This window comes from Saccopteryx leptura, chromosome 7 (assembly GCF_036850995.1).
Source record: "Saccopteryx leptura isolate mSacLep1 chromosome 7, mSacLep1_pri_phased_curated, whole genome shotgun sequence".
Lineage (NCBI taxonomy): Eukaryota > Metazoa > Chordata > Mammalia > Chiroptera > Emballonuridae > Saccopteryx > Saccopteryx leptura.
The window spans coordinates 120,852,859-120,870,876 of record NC_089509.1 but is presented as its reverse complement, the minus strand read 5'-3'; the positions used below and the strand labels follow the sequence as shown (position 1 = coordinate 120,870,876).

Below are 18,018 nucleotides of genomic sequence, written 5' to 3'. Positions count from 1 at the left end.
ATCCCTTTCTGTCAACAGTTCAGAGAGACCACTTCTCCCGGAACTGCCCCAGGGGGAGCTGTGACTACAGACCCTAACACAGCCGGATACCGTTCATGCACAGCGAGCAGGGCTCTTTGACACCCTAGGACAGCGCAGCCCACACTCAGGTTCCCGATTCGCAGCTGGCCTCTTCTCCTCGGGTCACGCCCACCCTGCAGTGTGCCCACCTCTCGTTTAACCTAACTCTCCAACCCCCCCCCCCTCGCGTTCCTGAAGAGACTACATCCTGTGGGGCTCCCGCCTTCTGGACTTGACCGGCTCCTCTCTGTGGCGTGAACCGCCCCGCCCTGTCCCCCTGGACTGGGCACAGGGTCCGGAGCAGTGTCTTTGCAGCACCACCTCACAGGTGGGGGCCGCGGGCCCTGGTAGCGTCAGGCGGCGGGGGAGGGCTCCGGTCAGGTCTCCTGAGCTGAGGGTCGGTCAGCAGCTGCAGTGATGCGGAGTGAGGAGCCCTGGTCCAGGTGACCACGTCCACCATCTCCCCGGGGTGGACCACATGGGTCCGTCCCCCTCCGCTGCCGAAGGCCGATCCTTCCCTGACCCACTGCGTGGTCCCCCTGACGTGCCTGGGTCCTTTCCTTCCCGTGGGCTCTGGTGGCGGGAGCCTGTGCCCAGCGAGCCCCGAGGCGGACCAGGACACCGTTCCCTCCTGAGCGGCAGCACATTCGCGCGTTCCCGCCTGGTGCCGTCATTAGCTTTCCCGAGGCTCAGGCTGTGTCCCCTCTTTGGCCCGCGGGACCCCTTCCAGCTCGACTGGTCTGCCCTCAGACGAGTCTGTCCTGGGCTTGTTTGGTCCACATGCTGCTTCAGTCTTGAAGTCAGGCATTTCCCCAACACGGTGCCACCCAGTGGAGAACGGAACCCGGGGCCCAATCTGAGCGGCCTGGAGCCAGGTCTTCTCAGTGGAGAGAACTGGGGAGTTAGATTTAAAAATAAAGGTAAACAAACGGTACGTTTACACTGTATTTCCAGTTCAAACGAGTAAATAAAAATAAAAGCACAGCGGTTTTACCTCTGACTCTGTATTTCTATCTTTTTATGATGAAAATCTTGATGACATTATTTGTTTATCCCAAAATGTACATGTAATTGTTTTTTTTTTAATAGTATTTTAAACTGCAGTAATAAGCAGCAATACTTCTAACACTAAGATCACTAAGTACAGCTCAAAACTTCCTGCCCATTTTTCTCCGTAGAAGATACCCCACTAGGAGTGAACAGCCAGAACTCGGTTTTAAAATCACTTGAAATGATACATATATTTTTTTCCTGCGTGGTTATAGCATCAACATGAGAAACTGGTTTTCTTTCACTGTTAGGCAGTGTTTTTTCTTTGGGTGTCATCTAAAAACCATTTTCTTGTCTTAAACGGACGTCAAGGTGGGGAGTGTCCACATCTGTCGCCACGCCCCTGCCTCCCTCCTTGTTCTTGTTCTTCCCTCGAGCGTCAAAACGTGGTACTAGCTCTACTTTTAAACGTAAGAAAAAAGGATAAATACAGTTATAGTCCCCTTTCCGTCTTTCCTGCACTGGAGAGATGGTGAAAACACTGTTCTTCACATTTCACTCTTAAGCCAGCTTTACTGAGATAGAATTTATATACCACACAGTTCACCCAGTACAGTGTACAACTCATTCTTTTTTAGCATATTACGGAGAAGTGCCTCCCTCACAGTATAAGTTTAGACCATTTCCCTCGCCTCAGAGGGAAACCCCACACCGTTAGCTGTCCCCCTCCTAAAACCCCCCCTCCCCACCTCCCCGCCTCCAGTCCTGAGCAGCCACTGATCCGTCTCTAGACTGACCTGTTCTGGGTTCTCATACGAACAGAGTAGCACATGTGGTCTCGTGTGACCGGCTTCTTTCACTGGGCTCAATGCTTTCAAACTTCATCTATGCTTTCAAAAAAAGTTTTTATTTATTGATTTTAGAGAGAGACTAGAGAGAGAGAAAGGGGGGGGGGAGAGCAGGAAGCATCAACTCATAGTAATTGCTTCTTGTATGTGCCCTGAGTGGGTATCGAACCAGCGACCTCAGCATTCCAGGTCAAAGCTTTATTCCAGGCATGGCCAGCATACAGCCCGTGGGCCAGATCCGGCCCGTGGAATGAGTTTATGCAGCCCGTGAGTAAATTTTTAATATTCTCCGCTACTTTAAAATCTCAGCTACTCAGAAGCGGAAGCGTCTTTGATTATTGGAAATCAAGATGTTTAAGAAGATAGTGATACGCGGAAAAGAACTCCGCGTGTGACTAATCTGGGGTTAACTTCCATTAATTGGTTGAATGGATTCGCGATACTTCATTTTTTAAAAAAATTCCATTATAAAGATTTACAACTTTTGTACTTGTCTGTACTCGAACTGTTTGAGGTTTAGCGGCGATGTGAAACCCACATTCTTTTAGGCGGAGTTTGCCAGTGCGCACCCAAGGCCAAACAATTCGTTATTTTTGTGGTCAGGTGTGCTGAGTCAAGTGGCATTGTAGCATAGACAACAGCTGCAGTCGATAACTGAAAACGTGTCCAGGCTGTTTGTAAAACGAAATAATTGTTTCATTTGGGATATAACCCCTTCAAGCTCATTCTATTAATTAAATATTGTTTCTATTGATTGCAGTAGTTTGGATATTTATATGGTATGTAATTATATTAAAAATAATATTGTATATTAAAAACCTTTTTCATTCACTTACATTTATTCATAAACAAATTACATAATAAAGTTTTGTTTACTTAAACAAATTGTTTTTGCCTGACCGGGCAGTGGCGCAGTGGATAGAGCGTTGGACTGGGATGCGGAAGACCCAGGTTCGAGACCCGAGGTCACCAGCTTGAGTGAGGGCTCATCTGGTTTGAGCAAAAAGCTCACCAGCTTGAACCCAAGGTCGCTGGCTCCAGCAAGCGGTTACTCGGTCTGCTGTAGCCCCACAGTCAAGGCTCATATAAGAAAGCGATCAATGGACAACTAAGGTGTCACAACAAAAAACTAATGATTGATGCTTCTCATCTCTCTCCATTCCTGTCTGTCTATCCCTCTCTCTCTCTATCTCTGTAAAAAAAAAAAAAAAAAAAAAATTAACAAAAAAAAATTAACAAATTGTTTTTGTATTTAACATTTTTTAATTTTAATATTTCATTCGGTCCATGAAAAAAGTTTTCTTTCTAATCTGGCCTGGGGGCAGAAACTGTTGGCCAGGCCTGCTTTACTCACTGCACCACCACCGGTCGGGCTCAAGCTTTATCTGTTATGTTGTAGCGTGTCAGTAATGAATTCCTTTTTCGGTCCAGTGACGCGCCACTGTGCGGACAGACTGCTGTTTCCTGTTCACCAGCTGACGGACACTGGGCTGTCTCTGCCTTTCGGCTCTTGGGAATCGTGCTGCTGTGAACACTCGTGTGCAAGTCCTTGTGTGGACGCTGGGCTCCTTTCTCTGGAGTACACCCCACTGCAGGAGTGGAATCACCGTTACATTTCCGCTGGCCGCTCTGGAAGGTGCCCCTTCCTCCCGCCCTCCCCAGTGCTGGTTACCTGCCCTGACCGCCGCCGAGTTAGGGGGGCCAGGTGGCCCCTCGTGTGGTTCTGGCTGGGCTTCCCAGTGACCAGTGATGTCAAACATCTTCTCATGGGCTTGTTGGCCCGTGTATCTTTTTTTTGGAGAAACGTCTGTTCAGATTCTCCTTAACTGAGTTGTCTGACTCCTCAGTGGTGTTCTCTCTGTATTTTAGACACCCACTGCTCTCTCAGATGTGACCTGCACATCTTTTCTCCCATTCTGTGGGTGGTCTTTCACTTGTGATTTACACCCCAGGATCATGGACTCTGTAACTTCCACACGACATCGTGGTGGTGAACTCTTTCGCGGATCGGCATGAAACTTCTGGCGGACTTGGCAGCAGCCTGTGGATCGGCGGTTAGAAAACACTGACTGCTTTGAAGCTTAGAAACTTTTGCATTTTGACGAAGTCCAACTCACCGTTTTTTTGTTGTTGTTGCTCATGCTTTTGGTGTCACTGCTAAAAACCCTTTGCCAAATTCAAGGTCACGAAGATTTACCCGTGTATTCTTCTGAGCGTCTTTCCGGTTTCGCTCCTACATTCAGGTCTTTGGTCCATTTTGAACTGCTCTGTGGGTGGCGTGCGCAGGACCGGCTGTCCCAGCGCCATTGTTGAAGGCTCTTCCCCTGTAGTACGGTCTTGGCTCCCTTGTTGACCTCAGTTTGCCACAGATGTTGGTGTTTATTTCCGGGCGGCCAGTTCTGTTCCACGGACTCCTAAGTGTGTCCTGAGCCAGGGACGCACTGGCCCGGAGACCACGGCTTCACGGTGAGCTCTGACACAGGCTGTGTGAGCCCTCCACTGTCACAGTGTTGTTGTTGCTGTTCTGGGCCCCTTCCTGTTCTGTATGAGTTTTAGACCACAGCAGTTGTCCAGAGATGTTTTTAGGGTGACCTTACAGAACATGGCCGTGTCAGCCCGGGTCAGCCATCCTTGCGGCTGCAGAGACTTGACCAACGTTCCTGCTGCTTGTGGGCAGCGGGAGCCCTAAGCCTGCCGTCCACGCAGTGGGAAGTTTTGCCAGAGCATCAGCACTGTAGCCTCGTCCTGCAAAGTGGTCTCCCAAAGTCCTGACTTTATGGCGACACGCACACACCTTGAAATACAAAGAGGGAGAGAAGGCTGGCTGGGATGGGCGTGGGACAGCGGGCTGCTCCTGTGTGAGGATGAATTCCAGAGCCTGCCTGCTGTCGCCAGGGATGGGAGTGGCCTTCTGCCTCCTTCTGGGTGGCAGCTACCTATTCTACCGTGCCGGTGTCGGGATAAACCCAGGACAGCGCAGAAGCCCTGCAGGGGAAGAGTCTGAGCGGTCTGAGTGCTCATTCCAACCCCCCCCCCCCATGCAAAGTGACCAACTTAGAGACCTTTCTCTTCTCCATGAGCTTCTCCTGGGGGCTCAAAGGTCTGACCCTGACCTGGAGAGTGGTGTGGTGAGCAGCTGCCACTCGGGAGTGTTAACTGTGTTCACAGTGTGGACCCTCCTGTCCTTGAGAGAGTCTGACAGCTTCTGAGAACAAGAATGACGACCCGTGACAACCACACGGACAGGAGGTGACCGCGGACTCCGTGACAACCACGCGGACAGGAGGTGACCGGGGACTCCCGCAGGAAGCACTGCAGAGCAGACTTGGAATACGCTGAATTTTATACCCAGCTAAGTTTCCTTTAAACATGAGACCCAGTAAGTTTCGCCACGTGAAGTCCCCACAAGCACTCTGTGGAACACGACAAGCTGGTTGTAAACCTTGGCAGAGGGCTGGGAATAGCCCAGGACACTGGGTCACAGCGAGAGGACTGTCTCTGCAGGATGGCGGGTCTCACCACAGACACCGTCATGAAACCAGCGGTGTCGGCATGAGGACAGCGGAGCCGGGGAGGAGGAGTGAGCTCAGAACCTCTGGGCAGTACCGATGAAGCGACACTCGGCCGCTCAAACGCATTGGCGCACATCAGACCCAGCAGGTGCGCTTCTCGCTCACGACGCTGGCACGGCCCGCGAGCCTCGTGCCATCAGGTTCTGGCGAGGCTGTGGATCAGCCACTCTGGTCCCTGCCAGGGGGCTGCAGGCTGACAGTCCCACGTGGAAAGCCGTGGAGCTGTCCCTGTGGTTTGGGTGCTCTCCCATTCCCAGCACCTGCGTCCTTACATACGCGTCAGAGAACATCAGACCAGCTCTGCTCATGACCGCTGGACAAGCCTGCGTGCCCTCTGGGCAGAGAGCAGCTGCGGCCAGAGTGGCTCGGACTCGACGCCCAGTACTGACCGTGAGTGAGCAGCTATGCACAGCAGCTGCGGCCAAGTCTGTACCTGGTGGCACAGCCTCCTGTCTCCACCCCGCGACACAGCGAAGGGCCAGCAAGCATGCGTTTGAGCAGCGTGGGTAACGGAGTGGTCAGCCAGGTCACCGACTGTGTTCTGGCTCATGTCAGGTTCCAGACCGAAAGGCCATTACATTAGCAAGAGCCAGCTAACTCAACTAACCACCTAACTACAGGGGCAGCACGGGCCATAATCAGTGTGACGGGAACCACAGACCTTGACTGGCTCTGTGCACCTGGGGACCACTGAGGACTTTCCCGTTAGCACCTAAAATTGTCACCCCGCCCCGCCCACCCCAGAGCACACACGCCCCACCTCAGCCAGCACAGCAGAGGACAGTGACCTCTGAAGGGACCTGGGAGTCGTTCACGTCCCCCTAACTTCTGAGTTTAATGAAGCACCAGCATTTAAAAGGGCTGACATAACACAAACCATCTGACGACAGCCGTTTATGGAAACACCAGCAGGGACCCTTCACTGCTCCATAAGCACCAGAATCAGCGCCTCTGCCTGACCCGCACACCAGCCCTCGTGGTACCACCAGGGCTGACGGCACCGCAGGCTCCACCCAGACGGTCACGTCACCAGGAGCAAGTGCCCAGGTGTCCCCGGGGGTAGGGGCCGGGGGCTGACCTGTAGTGACACGCCCTCAGAGGTGACGTCCTGGGCACATGCCTCCCCTGTTACCAAGTACTCTGCCCTCTTTGGGGTCTGGTTGATGGGTGAGCCCAGTCTGAGCCTGTGGCTGACCCGGGAGAAGGCCACTGTGTCCTGGAAGGGCTGTCCCCAGGGGGATGCAGGGGGCACGGCCCTGAGGGTTTGAACAGAGGAAAGGCAGAGCAAGGTCTGGCCTGTGAGGGACACAGGCCTGTCGCACCGTCCAAAGGGGAACTGCCCTGTGAGGCCACTTGCAAGTCTGCACTGGCCTGATCCTCTCCAGACAGAAGACCGTGCTGGGCACAGCTGGGCCCTGGGGAGCCTGGTGCCGCAGGAGCCCTGCGACTCTGCTCTGCCTGGTGTGGACCCTGGGTCTGCCCGGCGGCTCCAGCTGGGCCACGCTCAGTGCCACCCCTCCCATTCCTACCCTTCTGCTCACGCGCCCCTCTGCGGGGGAGTCGGGTGGGCAGCAGGCAGGCCGGCCTAACACGGGGGTGGCAGGAGGGGCGGGGTCCGTTCTGAGGCAGCTCTGAGCAGCTGCTCTGTGAAGGGACTGAGTGCCGCTGCCCCTGTCCCGGGTGGGGCGCCCGCTGCCCCGGGCTGGCTCTGTGCCCCCCCAGCCCCACCTGGGTGCTCAGCCCTGGGGGTCCGTCCCACTGCCCCGGGCTGGCTCTGTGCCCTCCAGCCCCACCTGGGTGCCCAGCCCTGGGGGTCCGTCCCGCTGCCCCGGGCTGGCTCTGTGCCTCCAGCCCCACCTGGGTGCTCAGCCCTGGGCTGGCTCTGTGCCCCCCAGCCCCACCTGGGCGCTCAGCCCTGGGCTGGCTCTGTGCCCCCCAGCCCCACCTGGGCGCTCAGCCCTGGGCTGGCTCTGTGCCCCCCAGCCCCACCTGGGTGCCCAGCCCTGGGGGTCCGTCCCGCTGCCCCGGGCTGGCTCTGTGCCCCCCCAGCCCCACCTGGGTGCCCAGCCCTGGGCTGGCTCTGTGCCCCCCAGCCCCACCTGGGTGCCCAGCCCTGGGGGTCCGTCCCGCTGCCCCGGGCTGGCTCTGTGCCTCCAGCCCCACCTGGGTGCTCAGCCCTGGGGGTCCGTCCCGCTGCCCCGGGCTGGCTCTGTGCCTCCCAGCCCCACCTGGGTGCTCAGCCCCAGGGCCCGTCCCACTGACTTACTTCCCGTGTCCTTGTCGCCGTCACGTTCTGGGAGCTGGAGGGCCAGGCTGACCTGCTCAGGGGGGTCCTCGAGCTGCACCGGAGCCGTGGGTTCTGAGGGGAACCAGGACACCGCCGTGCTGACCCCTCGGCCTGCTGCCTCCCCCCAGGACTGTGCCTGGGCTGCCTTCCTGAGCTGCTGCTCTCCCCCGGGCTGCAGGGTCGTCCCGCGGGTGGGGGCAGGGGGCTCGCTGACCAGCTGACCCCCGGCTTGGGCACAGAATCCCACGGGCCTGGTGCTTCCTTCAGTAGGACCCGCTTTTCTCCAGGTAGGGTTCAGCCCTCGCCTCCTGCTGACCTTCCAGCAGGGGCCCGGCTTCCACTGCCACTCCGGCCAAAGCTTCCTGGTCAAGGTCACCAGTGGCCTGAGGGAGGGCCGACTCGCCTGGCCGACCTGCTGGCCTCAGTCTTCTACATCCTTCCAATGCCACCGAAGACACCTCCCCTCCTCCTGCCTGCACTGGGGCAGACCCACACTTGGCCACACCTGGCTGCAGGTCCCTCTGGGTGCCCGTGGGCCTCTGCTCCCATGCCTCCAGAAGGCCCGGCTGCCTGTGCCCTCCCCTCCCGGGCACCGAGGGCTGTGGGCGCCCTGCCCTCCCACATCACGCCCTGGTGCACGTCAGTGCCCTGCCTGGGAACACTTCTGTTGTCTGAAGCTTCTCAGTGAACTGGTGACGGGGGTGTTGCCAGAACTCTGTGAGGATGGGAGCCGGCCCATGGGGAAACTGAGGCCGAGGAACCTGCCGGGTCAGGACTGGGGGGGCTGCTTTGCCAGGTGGGAAGGGCCAGTGGCTGCGGCAGGCGGCCCTGCCAGTGCGGGTCACACAGGACCTAACCCCAGAGGCTCTGCTCTTCACGTGGGACGTGACCTCAGTGTGACGAGGACGTGTGTTCCTGGGACCACAACGAGCCTGCCGGTCACCTGGTCCCTTGTCGGCAGTTTCCTGTGTGCAGCTCTGGGCGGGAGCCTGCACGTCTAGAAGCCCCGGGCTGGTGCTGCTGGTGCCAGGGCCACTCTGAGTAGCCACACCTCGGGTCGAGCCACACCCTCCTGCCCACCACTTGCTAATGAGGCCGGGAGCCTGCGAGGCATGCGAAGTCCCCGTGTCCAGGGCCTGCTTCCTACACGACGACCTCTCCTCCTCACGTGCCCTGTCCCCACGGCGGCCTTGGGGACGCCCCCCGTGACTCGGGATGGCGTGAGCGAGCCGTTCCGGCTCCAGAGCCCGGGGCCCTGGGCACCATCTGGAGACGCGTCATGCCTGGGGTGGTCTTGGAGCTCTGGTCCAGGGCCCCGTCCCTCCCGTGCGGGGGGCCGGGTGGTGGCAGTGAGGCCACCAGGGCTGGCCGAGGCACTCACGTGATCTCACAGTGACCGATCTGCCAGGCGAGCCACCGAACTTGACCCTCACTCGTCCTCCGCTGTCCACAAGCTCCGAGAACCTGCTGGGAGAGTCACCAGGGTCACCACACGGAGCTCCGTGCCTGAGGCCGTGCCAGGTGACCGCAGGGGGCTGAGGCGGAGGCCGGTACCTGGGGGCCTGGGTCGGCGTTTCGGGGGCCCCACGGTCGTTGAGCAGACGCAGCTCCGGCAGGCGCGGGGCTGGTCTGTTTCTGAGCACCCGTGGGTGGTGGCCTTCTCGGTGCCAGCGTCTGTCGGCGCTGTCTCTTGGGGCTGCAGGTGGTGGGTGACAGGTCAGAACGTGGCCACACCATGGAACTCTGCTCCCTCCGCCTCCACCCGCCCACTGCTCAGAAAGAACTGGAGGGACCCTGGGGTCACATGGCAGCTTTGTGGCCGTCTGAGAAGCCCCGGAGCCCCACTCCCACTGGGGGGCCACAGTGTTCCTTTGGGGAAGCAGACACTGCCTGGGGGTGCTGAGAGGTTCTGGCCCGAGCCCCCACCCTGGGCCCAGGGTCTCCCCCTGCCGGGCGGGGCCAGACTGGCTGGACTTCCCTCAGCGAGGCCCCACCCCCACTTCCCTGAGAGCGAGGCGGTGGCTCCTCTGGGTCCTGTCACCTGTGTGCTGCCTCAGGCCCTGCCCTTCCCCTGGAGCCCCCTCCCCGGCCGGCTCACCGAGGCTCCAGCCGCCCCCTCACCCGGCAGGTGTGCCCGGAGCTGAGCGGGGACCCCTCTCTGAGCAGACTGCCGGCTCAGACACGCCATTGTCCACAGCACCTCGTGCAGGACCCCGGCGAGCCCCAGGGGCCTCCACACATGTGGGGGCAGCTCACGTCCTCAGTGTGGCCTGTGGGGGCCCCCGTCCCTCTGGCTTTCCCTCCTGCCTCCCCGGCCACCTTTCCTGTGGCCGTCCTGGCCTCGTCCCCCTGCTCCTTCCTGTCCAGCAGCTCTTCGTGGGCTGGCCTGGCTGCAAGGCCACTCCCCTTGACCCCTCCTCACTGCCCACCTCCCGGGGGTCCCACCACTGCCTGCTCTGGGCACCTGTCTGCAGGTGAGGCCCTCTATCTGCGGCTCAGCTGGTCAGGGGTCCACAGAGGGGCCGGCACAAGGTGAGGACAACATGCAACATTTCCAGATTGCCATGTGCTCACCCAGCGCCCTGCTCCCCACTGCTTGTCACACGGCTTCTCCCGTGTGAACAGCCTGACACCCCTCAGACAGTGGCGCCAGGCGGGGGCGCTGGGGAACAGGGCCCCGTAGGGCCACCCCGTCCCTGTCCCTGTCCCTGTGCCGTGTCCTGCACTCACAGGTGATGATGTAGAGGTGGGCAGGCTCGCTGTGCAGCTGGTCGCCCTCGGTGCTCTGCACGGCCGTCACCGAGAGCTGGTACCGCCGCCCGGGCACCAGGTCCCTCACCGTGTAGGACACCAGCCTCCCGTTGGGGACAAAGCGGCTCTTGGTGCTCTGGCTGGTGGTCACGTTGATGACGTACGCCTCCAGCGAGGTGCCTGGAGGGGGTGCCCCCCAGACGACGTGGGCGGAGGTGGCGGTGACACGCATGGCGGTCAGGTTCGCTGGCGGCAGAGGCCCTGCAGAGGCACAGAGCGGGGCGGGGCAGCTGAGGGGGCTGCCGGGCCTCGTGCCCAGGACACAGCCTGAGGTCTGATGTGTTCTGCCGAAGCCAGATCCAGTGACGGCCGACGTCACTGTGGTCCTGAGGGTGCCTCCTCCTGCCTGGACAGCGAGCCCCGAGCGCCTCCCGCCAGCACCCGACGGGCCCCTCCTGGGTGACACTTCCAACCCCGAGCTGGCCACACACCCGTCCCCCTGGGGCGCCTCCTCCTGCCTGGACAGCGAGCCCTGAGCGCCTCCCGCCAGCACCCGACGGGCCCCTCCTGGGTGACACTTCCAACCCCGAGCTGGCCACACACCCGTCCCCCTGGGGCGCCTCCTCCTGCCTGGACAGCGAGCCCCGAGCGCCTCCTGCCAGCACCCGACGGGCCCCTCCTGGGTGACACTTCCAACCCCGAGCTGGCCACACACCCGTCCCCCTGCGGCGCCTCCTCCTGCCTGGACAGCGAGCCCCGAGCGCCTCCCGCCAGCACCCAACGGGCCCCTCCTGGGTGACACTTCCAACCCCGAGCTGGCCACACACCCGTCCCCCTGTGGCACCTCCTCCTGCCTGGACAGCGAGCCCCGAGCGCCTCCCGCCAGCACCCGACGGGCCCCTCCTGGGTGACACTTCCAACCCCGAGCTGGCCACACACCCGTCCCCCTGGGGCGCCTCCTCCTGCCTGGACAGCGAGCCCCGAGCGCCTCCCGCCAGCACCCGACGGGCCCCTCCTGGGTGACACTTCCAACCCCGAGCTGGCCACACACCCGTCCCCCTGGGGCGCCTCCTCCTGCCTGGACAGCGAGCCCCGAGCGCCTCCCGCCAGCACCCGACGGGCCCCTCCTGGGTGACACTTCCAACCCTGAGCTGGCCACACACCCGTCCCCCTGGGGCGCCTCCTCCTGCCTGGACAGCGAGCCCCGAGCGCCTCCCGCCAGCACCCGACGGGCCCCTCCTGGGTGACACTTCCAACCCCGAGCTGGCCACACACCCGTCCCCCTGCGGCGCCTCCTCCTGCCTGGACAGTGAGCCCCGAGCGCCTCCCGCCAGCACCCGACGGGCCCCTCCTGGGTGACACTTCCAACCCCGAGCTGGCCACACACCCGTCCCCCTGGGGCGCAGATAAGGGAAGTGGGTCCCAGCGAGGACTTGAGCCTGTGCTGACCCCCTGCCCCACCCGGCCAGGCCCTGCTCACACCTCCCTCCCCCCGCCCTGCTCCCAGGTTCACCACCCACAGCTGGGGAGGGAGGGGCTCCCCATGAGACACCACAGAGCACAGCGGAGTGGACAGCGTGGACATCCTCGCCCAATGCTCCTCGGACCTCTGTGCAGCGACCCCGTTGGGTAGGAGCCCAGGAGCCTCTGGGTGTGAGTGTCCTCCCAGCAGAGGGGACGAGACCGCCAGGCACTGCTGTGCAGGTCACACTCAGCTCAGGGCTGGAGTTTGGTGTCTCGGCCACGAAGGGCGGACCGGGGGCTGGGGGCGGTGAGAGCCTCCGGAAGGCCCGGCTCCCGTGAGCAGCCGCTCTGTGTACTCACGGGTCCACGCGTGCAGCGGGGCTGAGGCAAGGCTCTCGGTGGGGCGCTCCTGCCCCCCAAGCCCGCTGAGGGCGGTCACCCAGATGGTGTACTTCCTTCCTGGCAGCAGGGCCCTGTGGGGACAGGGCCGGATGGTATCGGGCTTGGTGTCCGGCTCTGCCACACTGCGGCTCCTCTGGGGCAGGCGTGACCAGGGCTGAGGGTGGTCCTGCTGCTGGTGGCCCAGGTGGCCTCCACAAGGGCAGATTTGTGACTGAGACCCAGGTGCTCCTTGGTGTCTGTCTGCCCAGGGCAGCGACAGCAGAGAAGGACTCAGGACTGGAGCTCTGGACATGGCCAGGAGGCCAGTGCTCCCAGGAGGGTCCCAGCATCTCTGTGAAGCGTGGTTCCTGCCAACCTGTTGCCACCTCCCAGGAGCAGGATGGTCTTAGGGACCCTGACACAGTCACCAGTGTTCCCCGGACCCCAGTTGTTTCTGTCACATCGTTCTGTGGAAGGGGGCAGGATATGACCTAAGAAAGGTCACAGCCACACTCCGAGCAGTCTCGCCTCCAGCAGAGACCACCTGGGTGCAGACGGCAGACTCGCTGGGAAAAATGGTCTCGGTCACTCTGCAGCCGGGGACGCACAGGGCACGGAGCCCCTTGTGATGACACCTGCTCCCACACGCCCTGCCCACAAACCTGGCCCCTGGCTTTACGGTGCTGCACGGCCAGGGGCCGGCGTGGCCCGAGGGGCAGTTTCCTCCTCGGGGCTGTTCACGCTGCAGCCCCCAGCACCCAGGGGCACCGTGTGGCTGAGGCCACTCCTTCCCAGGACACTACCCGCCTGCCCAGGCAGGGTGGAGCAACCACAGGGCTACACGTGGACCTGACCCTGGGGCTGGCGTCTGAGACCCCGTGTGGGTCGCGGAAGTGGCTCTTTGACCAGCAACTGTTCTGAGCGGCTACACTCATTAGAATTTTACTCATTTCCTTGTTTTGTTTGTCATCAATTTGTAACAGTGGGAACGGGATGTTTCCTTGCTCAGTGCGGGGTCTGTGTGACCGGCTGGTCTCCAGGTGGTGAGACGGCCCCAGGATTTTACGGCATCTGCTCTTATTGGACATTTAAAAGCTTGTCTGGCAGCCCTGTGAGGGGGCAGGCCGGGGTGGGGTGGGGACGGGGGGGGGGCACATGCTCCCCCCGCAGGCAGGCAGGGCCGGGGCGGCTACAGGGAGGGTCAGGAGGAGGAAGGGTGGCTGGCCTGCACTCTTACCCGAATGTGAACGCGTCCACACTCCTGTCCACGTCAGTGGACTGGTCCTCCTGGGCCTCAGGGTGGCGGATGGACACACGGACACTACTGACGGTGGCGTGACGGATCCTATGCAGAGCCCACCGCACGGAGATGGCGCTAGCCGTCACGTTGGTGACCTCAAGGCCCTCAACAGGGCGCGGTCCTGTGGGACAAAGCGTTGCTTAGCCTAGCCAGGGAGCACTGCCCATCCCTGGGGCAGCGGGGCTCAGAGCAACAGCTGAGGTCAGGACGGAGCTGGGGGCTCACAGAGAGGGGCCTGAGCAAGGCAGCGGCCCCCCTGGGCTTGTCGAGGGCGCCCCTCAGCCACAGCCGGGACTCGGTCAGCTGCACATGTCCCAGGCTTCTTTGTCTTGGGAGCACCGCTAAGGGCCACCCGGCTCCGCCAGAGGCCAGGGGTGTGGGCAGCATCCCTCCTGACACGTGCTGACCCTGGCACGCCCGTGTCTTTTCTCTGGTTGACTGTTTTGGTCGCGCTAATGTGACTGCCAGGCTGGAGCTGGAGCCCGTCAGCAACAGAAGTGTCTGTGACCCGGGGGAGGGGCCAGGTACTGGCCAAACCCCAGACTGAGAGGTCAGAGAGGGGGGCTGCCGTGCCCAGCCCAGTGGGCGTGGTCCCTCCTGCCCACCCTGGTGTCCCGGCAGTGACCCCATTCTGACGGGGAGGGGAGGCGTCTCCTTTCCAGATGCCTTTTCCGGCCGACCCTCTGGAGCAGCCTCGAAGTGCTCCTCCCGGCAGCTGAGCTCAGCGCCGGCCCCTCCTCCCGCAGCCACACGCCTGGGCCCTGCCAGCCGGGGGCTTCCTCAGCCTCTGTTGTCCTTCCCACGCTATGCCCATCCCAACCCGTGTGTCTTGTGCCCCCTTGGCCCTCAGCGTCCTCCTGTCAGTGCCCAGCAAGAGCGGCAGTGACACCAGGAGTCTTCCTCCGCCTGTGGGACCTCGCCTCCCAGCCCCGAGTGTGGAGGGAGCCCAGCCCCGTCCACCTCCTTCCCTGAGCCCCCAGGCACTGCCCCTGCCCCCCACCCTCCTTAGGAGTCCCCCGCCCACTGAGTCCCACTGCCCTTCCCGTGACAGCGCTCCCTGCTGGCCACACTGCTTGCGCCCCCGTGACAGCGCTCCCTGCTGACCACACTGCTTGCGCCCCCGTGACAGCGCTCCCTGCTGACCACACTGCTTGCGCCGCCCCCGTGACAGCGCTCCCTGCTGACCACACTGCTTGCGCCCCCGTGACAGCGCTCCCTGCTGACCACACTGCTTGCGCCCCCGTGACAGCGCTCCCTGCTGGCCACACTGCTTGCGCCGCCCCCGTGACAGCGCTCCCTGCTGGCCACAATGCCTGCGCCCCCGTGGCAGCGCTCCCTGCTGGCCACACTGCCTGCGCCCCCGTGGCAGCGCTCCCTGCTGGCCACACTGCCTGCGCCCCCGTGGCAGCGCTCCCTGCTGGCCACACTGCCTGCGCCCCCGTGGCAGCGCTCCCTGCTGGCCACACTGCCTGCGCCCCCGTGGCAGCGCTCCCTGCTGGCCACACTGCCTGCGCCCCCGTGGCAGCGCTCCCTGCTGGCCACACTGCCTGCGCCCCCGTGGCAGCGCTCCCTGCTGGCCACACTGCCTGCGCCCCCGTGGCAGCGCTCCCTGCTGGCCACACTGCCTGCGCCCCCGTGGCAGCGCTCCCTGCTGGCCACACTGCCTGCGCCCCCGTGACAGCGCTCCCTGCTGGCCACACTGCCTGCGCCCCCGTGGCAGCGCTCCCTGCTGGCCACACTGCCTGCGCCCCCGTGACAGCGCTCCCTGCTGACCACACTGCCTGCGCCCCCGTGACAGCGCTCCCTGCTGACCACACTGCCTGCGCCCCCGTGACAGCGCTCCCTGCTGACCACACTGCCTGCGCCCCCGTGACAGCGCTCCCTGCTGGCCACACTGCCTGCGCCCCCGTGACAGCGCTCCCTGCTGACCACACTGCCTGCGCCCCCGTGACAGCGCTCCCTGCTGACCACACTGCCTGCGCCCCCGTGACAGCGCTCCCTGCTGACCACACTGCTTGCGCCCCTCCCAGCTGCTACCTCCTCAGCAGGGTCAGGACGACCTGCCCCCAGCCCCCCACACGTGGCCCACTGGCCCTGCGCCCCTCAGGGAGCCCCACCCCACCCCGCGTTCCTGCCCCAGCCCCCTCCCTAGCCCGGCGCCTCCTCTCTGTCGCCAGTCTCTCCCCCGCCTCTGGCCCTCGCCTGTGTCCGGGCGGGCGGGCGCGGACTCACGCGTGCGGGCCAGCAGCGCCACGGGCCTGCTGATGTCGTTCCTGTTGGCGTTGCGCTTGACCGAGAAGACAGAGATGTTGTAGGCCCGGCCGGCCGCCAGGGCGCGGAGCTGGTGGGAGGAGCGGCCCTGGTCCACGAAGTCCGTGCGGCGGAAGGAGCCGTCGGCGGAGGCGTAGGTGACGGCGTACCCGTCCAGCATCTGCCGGGAGGTCTGGCCTTCGGGCGGGCTCCAGGAGATGGAGACGCCGCTCTCCTCCACTCGGTCCACCTTGAGGGCCGTTGGTGGGAAGAGGTCTTCAGGGTTTACGGTCAAGAACAAGGGAAGGGGGTGGTCAGCGGTGAGCCATAGAAGCCCCGGCCCCCAAGCCGGCGCCCAGCCCCGTAGCTCTGGGGCCTGGCTACCCCTGGGCAGACATGGGCACTGTGGGTGGACAGGCCACTCCTGCTACCCTCAGGGGACCAGGTACCAAGTGCTCGTCTCATGTGCACACGGGACCGCGCTTACGCCTCGCGGAGGGCCTCGTGTGCACACGGGACCGCGCTTACGCCTCGCGGAGGGCCTCGTGTGCACACGGGACCGCGCTTACGCCTCGCGGAGGGCCTCGTGTGCACACGTGACCGCGCTTACGCCTCGCGGAGGGCCTCGTGTGCACACGGGACCGCGCTTACGCCTCGCGGAGGGCCTCGTGTGCACACGGGACCGCGCTTACGCCTCGCGGAGGGCCTCGTGTGCACACGGGACCGCGCTTACGCCTCGCGGAGGGCCTCGTGTGCACACGGGACCGCGCTTACGCCTCGCGGAAGGCCTCGTGTGCACACGGGACCGCGCTTACGCCTCGCGGAGGGCCTCGCGGAGGGCCTCGTGTGCACACGGGACCGCGCTTACGCCTCGCGGAGGGCCTCGTGTGCACACGGGACCGCGCTTACGCCTCGCGGAGGGCCTCGTGTGCACACGGGACCGCGTTTATGCCTCCTGGGGCTTATGTGCCCCTCTCTGCCTCTCGGGCAGAGCCTGGGTAAGTCTGCCCTGTGTGGGGGTGGCCTCGGCTGTCCTCTGGGGTGTCTGCTGCCCTCGGAGGGAGGAGGGAGGACCCCCCAGGCTGGTGCTCTCACGCCTCACCTTTGGCGCAGTCCTTGCCCGTGTAGCCCACTTTACAGGTGCAGCTGTGGGTCCCGTTGCTGGCCAGGCAGTAGCCGCGGCCCCCACAGGGGCTGGAAAAGCAGGGGTCACTCACTGGGAGAGGGGAAGGCAGCAGTGAGCTCCAGGCTGTGGCCAGCCCTCCTCCCCCACTCAGGCTCCCGAGGGGCTGGGCTGTCCCTGTGTGACTGTATTTGTGGGTGGAGCTGGTGGTCCCATCCGCTAGCTTTTGGGAGGTGGGAGTGGGAGACACTCCAGGACGGGGGCAAGGCAGGCGTGACTCTGAGCGAGCCACCACCCCAAGCCAAGGCCCCTGTAGGCAGTGTCTTCGGGGGGTTGAGTGCAATGCCGGCCCCTCCGCGGCTTCCCTCTGCACTGCGGCTGTGCGTGCTCTAGTGGACCCGTGCTCGCAGGCCAGGGTAGGGCCTGCAGGTGCCCAGCGTGGCCACAGGAAACGGTGGCAACTTGCTGAACTCGGGTGCTGCCCCGTCCTTCAGAGCCCCGCCTGCCCCAGGCCTGACCACCAGGTTGCCCTTGGTTACAGGCTGTCCCTGGAAGCCCTGTCCACCCTGCACGGCTAAGTGCTGCCCGCCACGCCCACCACGCAGGACACAGCTGTAGGGCGTGACTAGCGAGGGGAGGAGTTACAGATAGACAAGCCCAGAGGGCAGCGAGTTCTGGGGGCTCCGCCCATCAGCGGCCGGGGAGAGCCTGTTTGGGGGCCCAGGACCGGCTGGGCCGCCGCAGGCAGATGGGGAGCCAGGCCCAGGTGTAAGGAATGGCCGTCCAGGGACGCCAGGAGAGGCGGGGAGCTTGAGAAGCTGGCCAAGGGGAGCCCTGGGCTGTGCCCCCACCTGTCTCGCAGTGGTAGCCGAAGAAGCCCGGGGGGCAGACGCACAGGTAGGCCCCCCCGCCGTCCTCGCACCGGCCTCCGTGCTGGCAGGGGCTGGACTCGCAGGCGTCCACCTCTGGGGAACACCCAGAGAGTGGGCCCG

The 18,018-nt window shown here is 63.1% G+C and overlaps 1 protein-coding gene across 1 annotated transcript in view; it reads right to left on the bottom strand.

The window, feature by feature from the left end:
- The window catches only part of SNED1 (sushi, nidogen and EGF like domains 1), a 66,081-nt gene that overhangs the window by 11,732 nt on the left and 36,331 nt on the right, over positions 1-18,018 (bottom strand). The window contains exons 19-27 of the mRNA XM_066345918.1: positions 17,878-17,991; positions 17,006-17,119; positions 15,886-16,179; positions 13,591-13,774; positions 12,333-12,445; positions 10,488-10,769; positions 9,312-9,453; positions 9,139-9,221; positions 7,737-7,829 (exon numbers count right to left, since the gene is read on the bottom strand). Coding sequence (XP_066202015.1) covers positions 7,737-7,829; positions 9,139-9,221; positions 9,312-9,453; positions 10,488-10,769; positions 12,333-12,445; positions 13,591-13,774; positions 15,886-16,179; positions 17,006-17,119; positions 17,878-17,991 — 1,419 coding nt within the window. The remainder of the gene's footprint in view (positions 1-7,736; positions 7,830-9,138; positions 9,222-9,311; positions 9,454-10,487; positions 10,770-12,332; positions 12,446-13,590; positions 13,775-15,885; positions 16,180-17,005; positions 17,120-17,877; positions 17,992-18,018) is intronic.